Below are 20661 nucleotides of genomic sequence, written 5' to 3'. Positions count from 1 at the left end.
ACATGTATAATTCGTTTCGTAGAATACCTTATTTACTCGCGTAATTTACTCCTTTAAATAATCCCAACCCACGAAGATTTTTAGAACATATTTTTCATAATTTTCTTTTCCTCGTTTAATTTTCCCCTCTTACATTGAAAAAATTGGACACCCCTTTATCCTTCAAGAGCGTATTTCGTGAAGATTCCAATTATCATAAAAAATGCATGGAAACCCAAGGTCATTACCGTACTTTCTACAATGAAAAACGCCAATGATTCCTCCGACATCAAGAAAAATGATCTGGTTTTACCGTCCTTTCTACAATGAAAAATGCCGATGATTCCTCCGACATCAAGAAAGATGATCTGTTTTAATTGTCTCATGAAAATTTTTTATTATTGGCGGGTACTTGACTGTTCTCTCACCCATATGAAGCCAGTTTTGTAGACCAACAGAATCTTTGCCAAGGGTGCACCATAGAAAGCTAGTCCATGTCACATCCGTGATGAGATGAGACGATGATGGAGATTTGTTGGGATGCTAGGATGTCACATGGGAATCAGAGCTCCCGGAGAAAACCTCTGTGTTAGCTGGACCACGAGCATGCGCAACACAAGTCATAAACTGGGGTATGCCAGAAATCAAACTCGGGTCCACAGGATTATGAGTCCGGGACTCTAGCCACTGGATCACCATGGCAGCTGTCTGATGAACGTAGTACAGTAGTGGAGTGTAAAATACATTTACGTTTATTTTCTTATGGGCTGACATCGTTAAGGAGGCATTAGCTAAACTTTAAGAGCTGCATGCCAGTAGAAGAAGAAGAAGAAGAAGAAGTTTATTTTCTTTAACTAATTAGGTAAGTTAATTTTTATACTAAATTCTACTTCACAAAGTTTAACGCCATGATCTGAAGTTAGTCAAAGTCAGGCTACTGGCATTAGAACAACAATACAAAGAAAAGCCACAAAACTGCCTATAATCATTCTTCGTCTCCGAATTTTTAGAAAAAAAAAAAGTGGAGAAAATTACGCGAGTAAGTACAGTATTTTTCTTTCTCTTAGAAATACATTTACAGGAGGAGTCAATTAACTTCAGACTCTGCTAAGACACTTTTAATAGTGAAGGAAAGTACAATTTTAATCATTCTAAGATTTTAATATTGGAAATATGGAGTGAAATGTTTTAGAGTGAGTGGTTTAATTTGCACCACTACATTTGTCTGTTAATAAACAAGTTTCCTTTTTGTATTAAGTGCTGTAAAAAAAAAATGTTATGTTTTATTTAACGACGCTCGCAATTGCAGAGGTTATATCAGCATCGCCGGATGTGCCGGAATTTTGTCCCGCAGGAGTTCTTTTACATGCCAGTAAATCTACTGACATGAGCCTGTCGCATTTAAGCACACTTAAATGCCATCGACCTGGCTCGGGATCGAACCCGCAACCTTGGGCATAGAAGGCCAGTGCTATACCAACTCGCCAACCAGGTCGACTTAAGTGCTGTATTTCTCTCATTTTTTTTTTAAGTACCGAAGACAAAGAATATAAATCATTTTAAAATATTAACTCTTGAAGAAAACCAAGAAATTATGTTGAAACTCCAAATTAGTTTCCAATGTTTACATAAATATTTATATTACCTGCTTGGCTTTTGATTGAGCGTTTTTTCTCTTTGCTGTGAAAAGTAAAGGAAAGTTTTAAATTTGTGAATTATATCATAGTTAATAAAAGAATGGAAATAAACTTTCAATGAATCCCCATCCACTGTGGGCTGAATAGTAATGAGAAAGCTGATCTGTTAGCCAAGAAAGTAATTAGAATCAACATAAAACAAACTATAAATATTCATATTATGAATCTATTAAAAGGATTATAAAAAGGAGAGGTAACTGCAACCATCACAACAATCCAGTAGTGGAACACCAAAATTCAAGATGGAAAATTTCATTGAAAATTGTAAAATGAATTCCTGATCTACCTCGAAAATCCGCTTTGGCCATGTTCAGATTGGTTATTGGCCACGATTGTCACAGTACATATCTTCATCGAGCTGGCTTACTGACTACACCTAAATGCTTGTTGTGCCTAAAGAAAGAGGATATCAACATAGATAACTTCATTGTTAAATCCTGAGCATTAGTTGCACACACATACTCTTTAATTTTCTTCTATCATCTGAAATCTGGAAGTTACTGCTGTACATTGTCAGTCCTGACGTCATCTCACTGCAGTTGGACTTTCTTCCATGTTAAAAGTCTCAATAGTAGTTACAGGATTCTTGCAAGCTCACTCTCTGGCACTCTGGTGTGAGTTATTTAAGTTTAGGCATTAAAATGTATATTTTTCTTCTTTTTCGTTCTTCTTTCTTTTTGCAGTCATTTCACTGACGGTTTCTCACAGAAGGGATTGTGATTCTGATCCTAGTAGATTCTGTTACTTCATGGACGAAGTGACAAAGAGACATTTCCTCCCTGTACTCCAGTTTTCCCTGCTTGTATTCCACCATTTCTCGAAATCACCATAGCACTATTAACACCAAACTTAAATAGTTTTTCTAGTTTAGAAGGGTCATTATGTAATGCAGCAACATAACCTAAGTCTTGAAATGATTGCTGAGGCATGCAGTTTGAGGGTAAAAAAATTCATGCAGACACAATTTGATAGGCTTAATTCAAAGCACAAACGTCACACTCATTCTGAATGAGAACAATTCACTAACAATGTACCAAAGGTAATGGTGCGGATTGTAATATTATGTACTACTTTTAATTAAAAATATTAAATGTGCAGTATGTTTTGTTACATTTCATGTTACAGTATGTCAGCCCCAGGTAGCAAAGGTTAACGAAGTCATGTCTCAACTCTCACGTGCAAGAACACAAACTGAAAACCAGAATGCACCTACTCCAATCCAAAAGTATGGGCATACATACCATTAATGCTGTCCTCTTCCTATAAACCCTGAATGATATTCTTCAGCTAAATAAGAATAGTAGAAAACAAAGCAACAAACGCAGTGAATACTAGTTTCTTTCTTTTTATTGGGAATATGACAAGACAGAATATTTTTGAAGTGCTGATATATATACCTGTAAATCTTTTTGCTTGAAATTAATTGGTTCAGGAAGTCATTATTTTAATACGAATATTAAATTTTCGTCACATAAATATGAATAAATACTTACCTACTGCTTGCACCGTCCTCTTCATCAAATGGATTTCTCGAAGGTGATGAGAAGTCAGCACTCTGTCTAGCAGAACCATTCTGTGGAGTTTCCACTAGTGATTGACTTGAATCCATGTTCTGAGGATGGGTTCTGAATGGGTTCAAATTATCACCTAGAGAACTCTGACTTTGAGTATCAGGCGAGAAGGAATGAGGTAAATATTGTGGACTGTATGTGGTATTGTCTGTGTGATTTGTGGGCGAGTATGGCGGTGGAGGTCCATCGGGAGGTGGTGGTGCACATGGAGCGCGTCGATTGTAGACACGGACTTGATCCTTTGCTCGCAAGACAGCTTGCCTTGCTAATGCGTGGCCTGTAAAATTAGAAATGTATCAAGATAAAGGTGTTCATATATTCATATGATACTTTGGCTTTCAGCACGATTGTGTTTGTAACAAAAGTCTTCATTTTACACTCTGTATTTGAATTAATATTTCCAAAGTTTTGGAACTACTTGCAGGATCAATCAGAACACGATAGTATCAGACTAAATGGTTAGCGGACATTTCGTCCAACGTTTTACATCCAATGGTACATTTCATCAAGACTTACTTTGTCTATACTATTTCGGTCAAGAATTTTTGTCCAATTGTACAGTTCGTCCAGACCATTCCAGCCAAGAATTTTCGTCCACACTTTATTACATTCGCCAATTTATTACGTAATATAATATAATAAAAATGTTGACAGAATATGACTAATGTTCTTATGATTCAGGATCATGTTCAGTTGGATTTAAGACTACTCTGTAACCAAGTCCTCTCAGGTAGTCCTCCACACGATCGTGTTCTTTGTAATCTTGTGCTGGAGGTTCGTTTGGGTTATCCTCTGCTCTTTTATTCACTTGATTCACAATTTTCCACGTCTCACTTTCAATGGAAGCAGAGTGTTGATGTTCTCTCATTCCATCTTTTATTACTGTTATACACTAATGTCCAAAAGTTAAGCATAATTCAATAGTTTGTTCCCAACCTATCAGAATGGCACCAAACTTGTACAAATCAATCACACAGGATCTGGTATGTAACAGAGTAACACATATCAGCAAATTTTGTCTTATTGTGGCCTAGGGACACATTTTACACAATTACAGTACAAAATCTATCACTTCCACAATAATGATGGTGCTGAGTGGTTAATATGGGGTGTGGTTACCCCTCATGGCTACAAAGGCATCGCAGCATCGTGACATGCCCTCTATCAGGTGGTTCAAGAGCTCTGCAGGCAGCTGTTCCCACTCCAGACGAAGAGCATTATGGAGGGCTGGAAGTGTCCTCGGTGGAGGCTGGTGGGTTGCAACTCGTCTTCCTAATGTATACCAGGCATGCTCTATAGGGTTCAGATCCGGGGACATCGCTGGATATCTTCCCCCTCAAGATACTCGTCCACCAGGTTGGCTCTATGCGGACGTGCATTGTCGTCCCTAAAGATGAAGTGTGATCAACTGCACCTCAGAAAAGTCGCACATGTCGTTCCAATACCTCGTCTCTGTATCTCTGGACATTCACAGTACCAGCTGCAAAGATGTGCAGATCTGTATGTGAGAGATTTCGATCTGTGTCTGACCTGCTTCCAGATGTCCGATTATTCTACCCTTCAAAACAGGGTCCAGTTGGCGTCTCTGGGGCATGTTGCTGCAGTCCTGTATACACTGTGATAAGAAACTACCCTCTGTTCACAATGAGAGAACAAGAACGAATGAGCCGCACTGGGTCTGTTTGCTTACCTTCTAAATGCATGTTTATTCGGAGGGGAGGCGGAGGTTGGAGTACCCCCTCCCTATGCACAAGTACAATGCGGCACACACTGTGATGAAGTTTTATAGTGAATGCTCACAATTTTCCCTTTCATTTCTCTGTTTTACGAATTATGCTTAACTTTTGGACACTAGTGTATATTCTAAATCCTTGTAGTACAATGGACATTATAAGTACTCTTTGTTTGCATCTCCAGTAGCATCTAGTGCCATTATGGCTCATCAAGTGGAAGTGTTAACAAAATGAATATAACAGAAGCATTGGCTTTTCTTTACTCATGTAGGTCATTTCTGCCATTTCCCAAAGTGTTAAAATGAACTGAAATTTAGAAAATATATCATATGAAAGAATAACGTTATTAGAAACAACATTCAACAAAGTACAAATAAATGGAATAATACCATTACTAGGCAACTAGAAATGTCTCATTGGACAATATGTCTTACTGGACGATATGCGCTATGGATGAAGCTTTTTGGATGAAATGTCTTATTGGACAATAAGCGTTATGGACAAAGCTTGTTGGACGAAAAGTCCTGTAAGGCACTAAAGGATCACCTTTTCTGTTGGGTCCATTATATCTGGTCCAGTTTGAATTCTCCAGATATGAAATACATAATTATTAAATGTTCTTCAATAAAATCTCAATAGCTTAAAATTCCAAAGAAGGAAACATTTTTAAATCTCATTTTGCAGAAACTGGCATAATCTAAAATATAATGTTGATGAACTCAGTCTATACTGTACCTGTATATCTAATTTCATGCAATTCTTTGTCATGAACATCTGGAATTTGATGTGCAATGTCTCGATGAGCTTCGTGGATCACATGACATTTGTGCGCCAATTCCAAATAAGAATCAGAGAGCTTGAGTAAACCTCCTTTCACTCTAATTAACTTGACTGCTTCGTGTTCTTGAATTCGATCTAGCACTAAAACAAAAGCTCCATTTTTAGTATACAACATGGCACCTTCAGTTCTATTATGAATTGTAGTTCAAGAGTTACAACTTAGGAACATGTTTAATAACGTAAAATTCTTCAAATGTTTGCAGTTACAGTAGCGTAAACTGGGGTAAATTTGACAAGAAAAAAGATTTAAATCATGATATCAGATGCACTGAGTATGTATTTTTAAAGTTCATTATTTTTTCCCCATTTCTTAAGTATATTTTCTTGTAATTCTAAGTCACAATTAGGTCTGATGTCATGATTTAAATCCTTTTTTTTTTATGGTCAAGTTTACCTCAGCGGTCAAGTTTACCCCACTTTACAGTGCCTATATTTATTGTTTCACTGAAGGTAAATAGAACAAATGTAAGAAATGAAGGTATGCTAGAAAGAGTGGGTGAAGAAAGAATAATGCTGAAACTGATCAGGAAGAGGAAAAGAAGTTGACTGAGTCATTGGCTAAGAAAAAGAATGTCTACTGAAAGATGCACTAGAAGGAATGGTGAACGGGGAAAGAAGTTTGAGGCAGAAGAAGATATCATATGACAAACAACAGTAAAATATATGGATAGTATGCAGAGAGACTAAGAGGAAGGCAGAAAGACGAGAATGTTGTGTGGATAAGCTTCAGGGCTTCTATTGCGTTGTCTTGGTGTTAGTGACTGACGTTTCGACCGCTGTGTTGTGGTCATCTTCAGAGCAGTTGTTGGATAAGGAAATAGTCTGCCAGCTCATATATATATAGTAGTCTCGATGGGGGGGAGTACTTGCGGTGATAGGTCGTAGGTTCTCCTTCTGGCATCTGATTGGTCCTACATTGTCCAATCCGGTTGAGGTCTGTATGAAGTGGAGTATTCATATTAAATACTGGCCCTCATAAGGTCCGAAAGAGTGACCTTGATACCGTGCCCGATGTCCGGATGAAGGGCGGCACCACGTACATGTGGAGACCTGGTTTCTCGTTCCTAAGTATGATCTTGGAATAGACTTCCCCATGAGTTGCTGAGTTGTAACCCCTCAGAAAGAAGAGAAGATTGAGAATGCTGAGTATGCAGTGAAGGACTTGACCTTGGGCAGGAAAATATGAATGAATGAATTGGAAAAATATGGCATTCTAACACTATACAGCTGTGAATATATGAATGTTTAGGCTTTCATGGTGACTGATTAGAATTAGGCTTTTGAGTAATTTTATTGACCGTATCCTGAAACTTGACATTTCCAACATTTCAGAACTACATACAAGAACCTATATGTAGTTTCGAAATGTTGAAAATGTCAAGTTCCAGGAAATGGTGGATTACCCAAAAGCCTAATTCTGAGCTGTGAATATACTTCATAGTACCTTCAAACTGTGCTTGATCACATGACTTTTCTGCTTGTGCTAATTTGGCCTCCAATTGTTGTATTTCCTCTGAATTGCCTCGTTTTGAAGCCTTCTTAAGTTCCTTTTTTATTTTTGCTGTTCTCATTTCACATGCTGTGACATGAGTTCTTGCTTGGTCTATATGCTGTTCACCTTCAAGAATCATTTCAAATTGTGTTATGAATTCTTTTAAGTGATCTGAAACGAAAGAAATTCATGATAGTAAAGAAATATTAACAACATGTACCGTAACAAGCAAATCTGAAAAATAAATGGCGAAGGTCTGTTATATACAGAGTGTAAACAATATAAACTGCCAAAAAAAAAAAAAAATACTGGTGGTAATCCATAAATAATTGAAGAAAAAAGTCAAATGTTGTTTTTCTGTAAGTGTTATGGTTTTCTCAGAAAAAATGTGTTTTGTGAGTCTAACAGTTTGAGAAAATAGAATAAAAAATCATTATTTAGGCTATTTTGTCCAATATGTATGCTTCGAAGCAGTCGTTTGTTACTCTATTATGTATTGGTATGTGTTGGGTGCAAAGTCATTGGCAATAACATTTACGTTCAGTCGAAATGTAAACAAATAATGAAACTACTATCAATCTTACAAACATGATATTTTACACATTAAAATTAAAAGATATAATTAAATTTCACTAGATATGTTGTTCAGTAGACCGATATGTATTGCCTATATAATTTTGACAATTTATATCGTTTACACCCTGTATACTGTATTTATAACTTACTGCTTTATAGTACGTTAGTTAATGAAATGGAGAGTTTGTTTGCAATTACATTTAGGTTACCATGTTCCTTCATTTTTTTCTTTCTTTTTGACAGTCAAGAAGCTAGTGTTAGCACTTTCGTGAAATGTAACTTTACATGAGAAAGATTCTCTTGTGTTTATTTTATTCGTGTATTGCTTTTTAAATGCACATTAACGATATCTATCCATATGGGTCTATACTGACCTATAGATACCAGTTGAGGGTTAACTTTATTTAGCTTAACAAATTGTATTTAATATGACTATAGATAACATGTGTCCTATGTTGTGGTCTAAGACATCTTGCCTAGGACTCGCATTATGGAATGTTCACTAGTGCAAGTCTTCATGGGGGAAGAAATTTTCTCATGAAATTTCGGCCAGTGTATGGGACCGAAGCCCACCCAACATGGTGATGCACTTGGAGATAGGTAGCTACGATAAGAAGTGAAATCCAGTTACGAAAGCCAGTTATAATTGGCTGAGAGAATCGTGCTAACCATACAATACCTTCATTCTGGTTGGATAATCGCCCACCTCTGTTTCTGCACTATTATTATTATTATTATTATTATTATTATGGTGGGTCCCTATCACCACAGCATGGTGCATCCTCAGGTTGCAGATAGAGGAGACAGCCTCCAGATATGGAGGGTAGCTGCGAATATATTGAATAAGCAGTCACAGACAGCTGATAAGGGGTGGTCCTCCAGCTTGGAGGTTGGGTGAAGGACTAACAACCCCTCGCCGTAAAAAAACAGCTTGTAACGAAACCACAACATTATTATTATTATTATTATTATTATTATTATTATTATTATTATTATTATTATTATTATATAGATAACATGTATTTAATGTTTGATGTCTACAGTGTTCGTCATTTCCAAAGAAATTAAATTACTCTCAGTACTACATAGAAACATTCCTGCAAATTTTATTTACAGACTAAATTACGACACTTTTTATTGTTTATTCTAACATATCATCTGTCACAGTAATAGGAAACAGGACGTGCACAGATATATCATTCCAATTCGACAACCTTTGGATAAATCCAATGAAATACTGGAGATAAACTTAATTTAGGAACACGAAGTTCAATCAGAAGTCGTCCCTAGAAAATGGGAAATTATGATAAACTTACGTAACATTTTATCAAAATTTCTAATTGGTATGTGTCTACTAAACTTATGTAAGCAAGCCTTTCTGCATATTGCAACACCACGTTCTACACCTCACATTAAACAAGGGCAGTATCAGTATTATTGGAAGGTTAAAAAGATGTAGGAGGAAGATGACAAAAATGTACAAATAATATGTGCTAATAAAATTCACTATAGAAAAATACGAACTACTTAAGTGACGTGTCTGCAGAATTTTCTTTCTATAACAGTGTCAATAACTTCTCTGCATACGTTTACTCATTTACTTTAAATATTCAAGCATGACAATGTTATAAAACTACCTGCCAATTGTTAGTTAATCAGAGGCATAACAGACGCACAAATCATAAACAGTCCACACCTGTGGAGTAATGGTTAGCGTGTCTGGCCGCGAAACCAGGGGCCCGGGTTCGATTCCCGGTCGGGGCAAGTTACCTGGTTGAGGTTTTTTCCGGGGTTTTCCTTCAACCCAATATGAGCAAATGCTGGGTAACTTTCGGTGCTGGATCCCGGACTCATTTCACTGGCATTATCACCGTCATCTCATTCAGATGCTAAATAACCTAAGATGTTGATAAAACGTCGTAAAATAACCTACTAAAATTAAAAAATCATAAACAGCACTCCTATTTCTAGCATCCTAAGTTCACTCAGCATCTTTTTTTTTTATTTTACTTGGTTATTTAATGACGCTGTATCAACTGCGAGGTTATTTAGCGTCAATGGGGTTGGTGATAGTGAAATGATATTTGGCGAGATGAGGCCGAGGATTCGCCATAGATTACCTGACATTTGTCCTATGGTTGGTGGAAACCTCGGAAAAACCCAACCAGGTAATCAGCCCAAGCGGGAATCGAACCCGCGCCCGAATGCAACTCCGGTTCGGCAGGCAAGCACCTTAGCCGACTGAGCTACGCCGGTGCCCCCCCCCCCCAGGATCTTGGATGACTTGAGTGATGTAAGTCACTGGGGAGCTGCTAAAGAGTTAGCACAATAGGCCCATGGTAGTGTGCATGGGCTTATGTCACCCTCCAAATTCAATCCATTCCACTCCAGCAGTTACATAAAAGATTTGGATATTCACTTAGAGACAAGGACACACTCACCTGCAAATTCCTTCTGGACTTCGGTCCACAAAGAATTAAGTTCTGCTAGCTGAACAAATGTATCTTGAATAGCAGGATTTTCCTCCGACAAAGACCATTTCAGCATATCTTGTGTGGCAGTGTTCTGAGCTGTAGCAAATGCTTTTGCATTGGACCTCATATCTCGGAGTTCCGATATAACCATGTTAAGTTCTCGGTGTCCACTACTCATGGACTTCAACCTCACACTACTCCTGTAATAAGAGTATGTGTATATAAATTATAAAAGACAAATAGTTCATATGTAATGGGATGAGAAACCAAAGTAAGTCTCTCGAATATTTATATCAATAAAACTTTGGTCCATATATACAGAGTAGTCTGTGACATTCTCTATAGCACTCAGTGGCAAGCAAGCCCGGCATCAGCACTTGTCAATCCCGCTGAACGGGGTCCACTACAGTCTTTCTCTCTCTGTCCCTGCTTTCAAGGACACAGTACATGATCACATTGCAACTGACACCTGCTGTTCAGTTGCCTGTGAGCTCTGTTCATGTTTGTACTTTTGTACATATGTCTTAGTTGAAGATTGAAGATTTGGCTTAATATGGCACCACAAAAATTTACATTGCAACAAAGGATTTATCTTGTCGAGTGTTACTTGATAACGAAGAATTGTGGAACAGTGCGACGACGTTTTGCAACGCAATTTCCTGGTGTTCCCATTCCACATAGGATGACTGTATTAAACTTCCTAAAAAAGTTTAGAGAAACGGGGTCAGTTCTGAATAAACATGGAAAGAGAAACCCAAGTGTACTTACTGAGGAAAAACTGGACAAGATAGGAGAAAGGTTAGAACATTCCCCTCGAAAATCTCTCTGCCATCTGTCACAAGAAATGGATGTTTCGAAAACCACAGCATTTAGAGCCACTAAAATTCTTAAATTTAAGCCCTACAGGCTGACAATAGTGCACGAATTACAACCTAGAGATAATGTGAGTCTTATGAATTTTTGTAACTGGGATTTACAAAGTGTTGCCAATGGTGTTGTGTCCTGTTAATAAGCATTAGTTTAAAAATTATTTTTGAGTAAGAATTCTAACCTTCTTATCCATACCAAGAGAAGAAATTGACTTACAAATAGCCTACCATATTGAACAAAATACTAAATCTTTCTAATAGCTTAACAGAAAGGGGCCTCTGCATGTATGTAGGTTTTATTGTACAGACGAGCAGAAATAAACAGATGGGGAAAGAGAACAACTAAACACGTTGACATCTAGAGTTGATTTTTACAGCATAATAGTATTTCTTATACTTACAGACTAATAGGATGTTGGAAATTATAATAGTCCTACATAAAGTTGAAGCATATTAATAAATCAAGTTTACCCATAACTTGTGAAATGACTATGTCGTATAAAGTAAGGAATGTATTTGGCTGGAAAAAGGAATAGGCCTACTTTGATAGAAACTTTTTCTGTCACACTAAGATTATGGTATCATATCAACAGGACAATTTTATATTGCATTATAGCAATTGTTGCATCTCAAGTCTGATTAGTGAACTATGTTACTAGTCAGTGATATATGTAACGGGGAGAGAAAGGAATTGGCCACCCTACCCTATTATCTCCTGGCCGAGTTGCCTCATTTATTGATGTCAATTATAAGATTCCAACCTGTCTTCTTACTGCTGACTAAACAAACATACATATAACATAGCAATGCAATACAATTATCTTATACCGAAATATTTATAAGTTCACTCATTTAGTTATAATTTGTTTTGCTTTTAGAGTAAAATTCTTTATTAGTGTCAGTACTATGGAGCCTATACATCAAATGTGGTTTGGATTCTTGCTTTTCTTTTTCATTAAGGACATTCCTGTGTTCTGTATATCACTGAATTGAAGATCAGAGATTTTAGAGTGTAGTTTATTTAAAAATTAACTAAAATAGTAAACCAAATTAAATACAGCAGTCATTTTTAATAACAAACAATATTTGAACATGCAAAGTAAGCTATTAACGTATTTCGACGAAGACAGTTTATAGCAATAGGCCTGGAGGCGCATTACCATTAGCTTGAGATATAAAATTTGTTTATAGAGTTACAGCATTCCTGTACTTTCAAGGCTATATTTTCTTGTACTCATAAATTATCCATTTATAACGTGGTACATTTTCAGAAAACTGTCAGGACTAAAATTACAATTTCCCTTTATTTTTTATTTTGTAATTGCAAACAAAAGAGAGTTTTAAGTCGTGTAATATAACGCAGGCATTAATGTGTTCCATTTTCCTTAATAGCCTAGCTATGTACACTGATAACAGAAATACTTAGCTTATATAAATACTTGTAAAGTTTTACCATATCAGAGCATTAATTATGTTACATGAATTCTGATTTTGCACACATGTTCATATTCTTGTCCTCTTAGTGTGTAATTCAGAAAGTAAAATTGTAGTACTGAACAGATTACATATTTATTCAATTAAAATTGTTTTGATACCAAAATTTTAAACCAATTTTTTGTAGAAGCACACAATTCTTTAGTTAAATTCACAGCAACATATTTATTTACTTATAAATGAGTCAATAATTAAATTAAAAAAGAAAATGAATAAATTTACTATGTAGACCTAGCATTTATGATTTTGAATATATGCATTTTGATTTTTATGCCCAAGATATAAAAAAGGAAGTTATTTTTCTTACTTCTGTACAATGAAAATTAAAATTATAGTTTTCCTCAGACTAATTAATACTGATATTAAAGATCCCATTCCGTATAATAACCTGCAAGTTTTCCTATCAAATATGAAATTTCCTCATCGTTCACTACAACACTTTTGTTAGTTGAAAATCCTTGTATATTGCCTAAATAAAATACATTTGTAATATCCTGGTGTATTGCAAACGCTTCAGAATCTTGCATTCTGCAAGTTAAATCTTAATTAAAATATAGGCTAACCTAACTTGGTTACTATCTACACACCAACAAAGAAATAAACATTTTGTCATATACACTGTACGTTTCATTCAAAACATACCTTCTAAGGGCTTTACTTGCTTTTTCCATATTTATTGTTTGATTTAAGGCGTCTGAAAAATACACACTACGAAATAAACATCTCACACAGAAAATAATTCATTCATCCATTCCTATCATCTCTGGCGTTCATAGTACCCAACTTAATTTCAACATCTTGCGAAAAACGACAACACGATTCTTTGTCACACATTAATTTCACGCCTTCACACATTAACAAGTCGACCAACCATGATCATTGAACAATTTATCAAGCAAGCAGACAATGAACCGTGAAACTCTTAAAAGCTTTACTATGAAGATACGAACGCCTTGAATTTTAACACCTCAATGTAATGCGATCCTGCTTCTTTTCTCGTTAGCACATTAATGCGAAGTTCTCTCCAGCTGTCCTACTCCTTTATGAGATCTAAGAGTCCGTCCAGCTATACACAATTGCACATACCAATTAGAAATAGTATTCTTGCAATATACACTGCTTTATATGTATGTAATATACGATAAAAATAAAGAAAATTAATAATACACGATGTGAAACAATTTTCTCACATAAATGATATTTATAAAAAAGGCCTAGTATCGACGCGCAAACATGTATTGTGGAGACTGTATAATATGTAGAAGAGACCTGGAAATAAGACTGATGCTAATTACCTTGATGTTTACTTATTTTCGCACAGGTCAGCTCTAGACTAAACGTCGCCTTGGCGGCTAAGATTAACGATCTCACCTGCCAACTTTTCACGTTTACTCTTCATGCATAACTCTCACGTTAACCTACTTTATTGTATTGTCATTATTTTATCATTTATCAGTGGCCATACTCCTTTCTGTACTTATACTATGGCATTTTCTTTAAGACGTGCTGACTTCTACATCGAATACCAAGACTAAAAATAATTTTACTGTATGCAAGATGCAGGTCTCTGTACCAGATGTTATACAGGCCAAGGAGCCAAAAATGGATCACCTAGTCTTTCCAGTTGCATCGCTATGCATATCTTCTACAAGTTCGCTGTTTTAGTTTATTTTGCATTACGAAACTGCTTTATTAGCGTTAAGAAAATAAAGATGGTTCTATGAGATTGCCCATGCTTCGTAATTTTAGCTACTGTATCCAAAAGCTAATAAAATCACTAATTCGTTAAAAGTTTCGTCAAATTAACCAATCGGAACTGCATTCTTTCTATTATTACATCACAGGGATCGAAATGGACCCGAGGCATTCCGGTTTGTGCATTTCAGGAACCTTTCCTTTCATTCTCGTAAGAAGTGGCTATGGTGCATTCCGGTTCATTTTAATTTGTTTTTTTTTTGAAGAGGGTTATTTTATGACGCTTTATCAACTTCTGTGGTTATCTAGCATCTGAATGATATAAAGGTGATAATGCCGGCGAAATGAGTCCAGGATTCAGCGCCGAAAGTTACCCAACATTTGCTCTTATTGGGTTGAGGGAAAACCGCGGAAAAAAACTCAACAAAGCTATTTGTCCCAACCAGGATTTGAACCCGGGCCCGCTCGTTTCACAGTTAGGCAGACTAACCACTACTCCACATCGGTGGACAATTTTGTGTTAATTAGATAGAAATGGTCGTTAATCATGAAATATAACTATATGGCTATTTTTTCACTTCCATATCTTAAATTTATTTTGAAGAAAAAATCGTCGAATCAAGTTATTCAGGATGTGTGGATTTTATTCAATCTATATATATATATATATATATATATATATATATATATATATATATATATGTTTTATTGTTGAAAGAAATAACTACCGATTTTGTAAATGAATTAAAATTTCCGAAGAAGTGTCTAACATTTTCGTATTAATTAATGTGTGTGTGTATATATATATATATTCTAATCTTATTTATTATAAATGTAACACAGTAATACTCGGCGTCATCTCACTAGTCATTAATTTCGTCATTGTCGTCATAACCACCATCGTGTTCACGAAAATAACAGAACGATCCGGTTCGTGAAAATGTCCATTTCGAGGCCTGGTTTATCATCCGATTATGTTATTGATGTCATTCTCATTACTCTGAACTGAGCGATCGTCATCGCACCCGTGAGGATTATGAATCAACACTAGACATTCACATGTAGCAAGAACCTTCCATCATTTTGTCAGCTTGGCACATTTCCACGACATAAGGCAAAATAAGATTAACACAAGACAAAGAACACTACTTACTATACACGGGTTCGCTAGATCCATAGTCAAGTATTGCTAGTACTCCTGTGTGTGTGTAGCATACAGACTAAACGTTGCAAATTTCCTTCCACTGCCTTTTGCTCTTCCGTAAATGAAATGCATATCAGGAAATCAAGTTGCGAGGAAAGTTGTAAGATTTAACCAGTCAAAATATAATTTACGATCCCAACTAGCTTATACTATGTTTATGAGAAATCACCAATGTTTGCAGGAACAAGTCGTATGCAACCAAACTTCAAAAGGATGGTCTTGAGTTCGATTCTAGCTGATTGTACTGACTAACATATCTAGACTTGTAACTACCGAATGGAATGTTTCCGGACATACGTTCCTACATGAAAGTTGTTCATAATTGTCTCCTCTATCATTCCTAATGCTAGGTTTACACGGCGACAGTTTAGAGCGAGAGAAGATCTAAAGTATCAGGAGAGCTCTCTAACGGAGTGTTTACAAGGCGACAGAATATAGCTTCTCTAAACCCATTAGCGAGCTCTCATGAGATTTATATAACTCTAAACCCTAATGTTACTCTCCGGACCGTTTACATGGTACAGACAGTTTAGAGTGAGAGAAAGTGTTACGAGCATATAGAAAAGAACAGGCTGGTCAGTGCGTTTACAACTATGGCAGAAACACAACGTTTTTCGGCCGCTGTAGTGTGCAATTCTCCTGAATTGAAGAAAGCAGAGGAGAAATAGATCTACGTGGGAAAAACCCTGGATATCTCGCAGGAACACGCATGGAGCTTACACATCGGACCTATAATTGGCAAAAAAGACACAACTATGAGGATTGTCATTAGTATAAAGGAAAGGCTGTTGGTCACATTACGCTTCCTAGCAACAGGTTTATACCCTAAACACATTATTTTATTGTTCTTAACAGAATAAATTATGAATAATAATAATAATAATAATAATAATAATAATAAATAAACATATGAAAATGGTAGACTATATTGCTCATGTAAAATGTATTAAGTTTCTTTCATTATGTTCGAAAGGGTATGGTGTATGAATTGAACAACAGGAAGGTAGTGCCTGAGTTTATGTCATACCTTTTCATATCAAAAATACAACCATTTATTTCAATATAATTGATACGTAGAAGTTTTGAAATTACGTTTATTCAGCATAAAATATTGTACGAAGCATTTAGTACGCAACGATGAGTCCTTTAAATGCCCCAAATGTCAATGTCAATAAGTGTTCTGTTACAAATATCTAGAACCGAACAGCGCTCTGAGCGGCGGAATTGCGTCTCTACATTTACACGGCGAGAGTTTAGAGAAGAGAGGGCTAGAGATTATAGCTGACTATAGCTCGTGCGGAACCTGGTGAAACTTGGAGGGAGAGAACAGTATTGTGGTGTGGGATCGACTACCGACCGATGTTATGTGACGAGATGCAAGCGAGACTGAACAAGCGTTACCCCCTCCACTCTTAACCGCCCGTAGAACTGGTTTCTCCATCAAGGTCAAGCTTCACCAGGTTCCCTTCGAGCTATATCACCGTGTAAACGGTTTTGAGAGTAGGTATCTCGTTGACTCTAATTAGATATTAGAGAGACTAAATAGAGCGGCCTTGAAAACTGCTCTCGCCGTGTAAACACCCTTAACAGAGAACTCGCATATGCTCTCAACTCTCATTATAGCTACTCTAAATTATTCAACTCAGTTGAACTTGTTCATAAATTCTCGCGACAGAAGCAGTATAAATGACGGCCAAAAACAATGGAGTGTCGAAGACACGAAGATTGATTGAAGCATATGAATTGGAAAGTTGTTTGTGGAATGTGTTTAACAAGAATTACAAGAATAAGGACCATGCGAAATCAGGCATTGTCAAAATTAGCTGAGACTGTTGAGGCGTCTGAATTTGGCTTTTAGTTTTGTTAATTTATTGTAATTTGGCCGTAATTTTAGTAAGGTCCATTGTTTTAGTTGTTAATTATTTTGTGGGTTTTATTCTTGCTTATCTATTTGTTGGAGGAGGTACAGCGAAAGCTCCATAACCTCCAGTAAGTGCGAACTGTAATAATAATAATAATAATAATAATAATAATAATAATAATAATAATAATAATAATAATAAATATTATTATCACTATTTTATTATTATTATCACTATTATGTTATTGTCCTATTGTTTTATTATTATTATTATTATTATTATTATTATTATTATTATTATTATTATTATTACTACTACTACTACTACTACTACTACTACTACTACTACTACTACTACTACTACTACTATTGTGCAATTATCACCATTCACTTGATGTGGAATATTTTCTATATTCCTTTAATACTACTGATAATGTATCATATTAATAATAATAACGATCACCTAGTACATTACAAACAGTTCACATAACTGGTACAGTGGGGTCTGTACCGGTATCTGTTAACAGGAATATAGTTATAATTTAACAAAACGAAATAGGCACAACTATTACACTGCATTAGTAGAACCATTATAAACACAATATAATGAAAGAAGATGAACAATGTTATGTGAAAAATTATTGTTTTTCTTTGAACATTCGGTCTCTTTTGAGGAGCTTAAACGCAATCAGTCATTTTCATCGCAAATTCTGCACACTTTTTTTTTTTTTAACATTGGAGGTAAATTGGACTTTGGCCCTTGTAGCAAGAATATTTTTTTTTCCTCCTTTAATTTTGGGGGGCATAAAGCACATCTTCTTCTTTTTCTTCTTCTCAAGAACCACTTCTTCAGCTGCATCCGTTGCCTTTCTTTCATCAGGAAGCCTGAAAATTGTCTTTATACAGAGTTCCTACAAAAGACCTTTCCGGTTTCGAACACATGTAATTTACGTGCTATGAATCTGATGTGCATGAAAATAGTACCAATGGAAAGAGAAACTCCAAACGTTTAGTTTCTTGACTTAAAGATGTTCAATGTGTACCCCCTCCCTTAGTAACACGGCACACATCAAGCCTATAGTCAAGTTCCACGTAGGGACGCGGATTTTCCGATCTTCAGATTCTGAGGTTATGTCTGTTCACCTTACCAGAAAGTTGAAAAGTGACGTCGTCAGAAAACACCACGGAACGAATAAATTCATCATCGTTTTCAATTAAAGTCTACATGCTTGTGAAAAAATTTCTTCGTAGTACTTTGTCCTCTGGTATTAGGGCTTGCAGCAACTGTAGTAGGTATGGATGGAGTCGCAACCGCTTGCGAAGAATAGTGCCTTTAAATCTGTGTACCATTTACGGATTTTAGTCCCACAGGGTGGATCTGCACCAAACTTTGTTCGGTAATGCTTTTGCACATTAATAACCGACTGGTTCACATGAAAATTAAGCTCTTCTGTCGTCTATAGCAGCCATTTCGCCTCAACAAAGAACAAATTTGTTTATATACACTATTATGAGGCGTGTTATTAAGTAGGGAAACAATGTTAACACAACTAAACTTTTTGAGTTTCTCTTACCATTGGTACTATTTTCATGCATCTCTGATTCATAGAATGTAAATTACATGTGTGCCGACTTGAGCTATAATTTGCACATTTTTGATCAAGACTATCAACTCCGTCCTTCGTGCAATTATAGTATTCTATACGAATAAATAAATAATGACACCCAACAATATTAGTAACGCAAGGTACTATGCGCGGTCAGGTTACACAACTGCTGACACACTGCTCAGAAGTTAGATGGGTGATGATGTCATAAAAACGCACTGACCAGTCTATTCTTCTCTAAATGCTCTCTCTCAACACTTTCTCTCACTCTAAACTGTCTGCACCATGTAAACGGTCCGGAGAGTAACTTAGAGTTTAGAATTATATAAATCTCATGAGAGCTCGCTAATGGGTTTAGAGAAGCTATATTCTGTCACCGTGTAAACACTCCGTTAGAGAGCTGTCATGATTCTTCAGAACTTCGCTCTGAACTGTCGCCGTGCAAACGTAGCATGATTATTACTTAAGACCTGTATTTCAAGAGTTATGCGCAAGCTTGTATAATCTCGTACGCAACAGTCGCGAGAGTTAACCCATTTATGCCCGTAACTTTATTTTTGTCCAAATGTTGTGAATGTCACACATAGTTTTTGTTTTTATACATTTTTAATTGTAAATGAACGAACACAGATAAATCTTTACATTTAGGCCCATTTTCAGGGTGGGTCGTTAACGACCCAGTGGGAAAATCTGATATACATTTTTTCTTTCTTTTTCTTTATATCTAAATTACTACATGTAACGACAGTAATTGTGAATATTATTTCTTTGTGTTATTGAATCAACATATTATTGATATTTTACATGTAATATTTATAATTTTACAGTGCACAAGTAAATATTCACATAAATTTTATTTAAAAAATACGTATAGTAAAATATAAATGACTCAATATTATCCAAACACATAATTACCACGTTATGTATGAAACTCTCTGACGCACTTGTCATGAAGCGGAGCCGGGCATGAAAAAAAAATGTTATGTTTTATTTAACGACGCTCGCAACTGCAGAGGTTATATCAGCGTCGCCGGATGTGCCGGAATTTTGTCCCGCAGGAGTTCTTTTACATGCCAGTAAATCTACTGACATGAGCCTGTCGCATTTAAGCACACTTAAATGCCATCGACCTGGCCCGGGATCGAACCCGCAACCTTGGGCATAGAAGGCCAGCGCTATACCAACTTGCCAACCAGGTCGACCCGGGCATGAAGGTTTGGAACAGCCTTTAGTAGTCTTGTTTTTGCAGACCGCGCATCGGCAATGTGGCTGACCAACTGCCAGCAAGTGTCCAGCATTGCGACGTGCTGGACCTGCGACTATATTTCCCACATTCAGATTCTTTCTGGTCCCCGGTGAAGATACTGGTGTTCCATATTTCTGCATCATAGCGATTACAGTTGTCCATCTGAATGACAAATTATCCAAGAAAATTCCTTTTGATCTTGCTGTTAACCATGCATTATTCATGGCGACATCAAACATCCACAAAAGAATTGGAACATACTATTTTTTTCCCTCTTATTCCAATTCTGTATGCTGCTATGTTTTGATCCATCTGATCAACAC

At 36.2% G+C, this 20661-nt stretch overlaps 1 protein-coding gene across 6 annotated transcripts in view; it reads right to left on the bottom strand.

Annotated features, from left to right (window-relative positions):
* Positions 1–14120, bottom strand: part of LOC138707678 (uncharacterized) — a 38188-nt gene extending 24068 nt beyond the window's left edge. Inside the window, exons 1-6 of one of the 6 annotated variants that reach the window (XM_069837469.1) lie at positions 13368–13832; positions 10330–10562; positions 7265–7483; positions 5716–5901; positions 3170–3524; positions 2918–2963 (exon numbers count right to left, since the gene is read on the bottom strand). In XM_069837469.1, coding sequence (XP_069693570.1) covers positions 2960–2963; positions 3170–3524; positions 5716–5901; positions 7265–7483; positions 10330–10562; positions 13368–13396 — 1026 coding nt within the window. In that variant the 5' untranslated portion in view covers positions 13397–13832 and the 3' untranslated portion in view covers positions 2918–2959. Of the gene's footprint in view, positions 1–2917; positions 2964–3169; positions 3525–5715; positions 5902–7264; positions 7484–10329; positions 10563–11935; positions 12050–13113; positions 13264–13367; positions 13833–14020; positions 14044–14096 lie in introns of those variants that run through there. The other 5 variants (XM_069837468.1, XM_069837466.1, XM_069837464.1 and 2 more) reach the window with 5 other exon arrangements.
* Positions 14121–20661: the final 6541 nt, after the last annotated feature.

This window comes from Periplaneta americana, chromosome 10, assembly GCF_040183065.1.
Source record: "Periplaneta americana isolate PAMFEO1 chromosome 10, P.americana_PAMFEO1_priV1, whole genome shotgun sequence".
NCBI lineage: Eukaryota > Metazoa > Arthropoda > Insecta > Blattodea > Blattidae > Periplaneta > Periplaneta americana.
The sequence above is the reverse complement of the archived record's forward strand: the minus strand, read 5'-3'. Positions and strand labels throughout refer to the sequence as shown.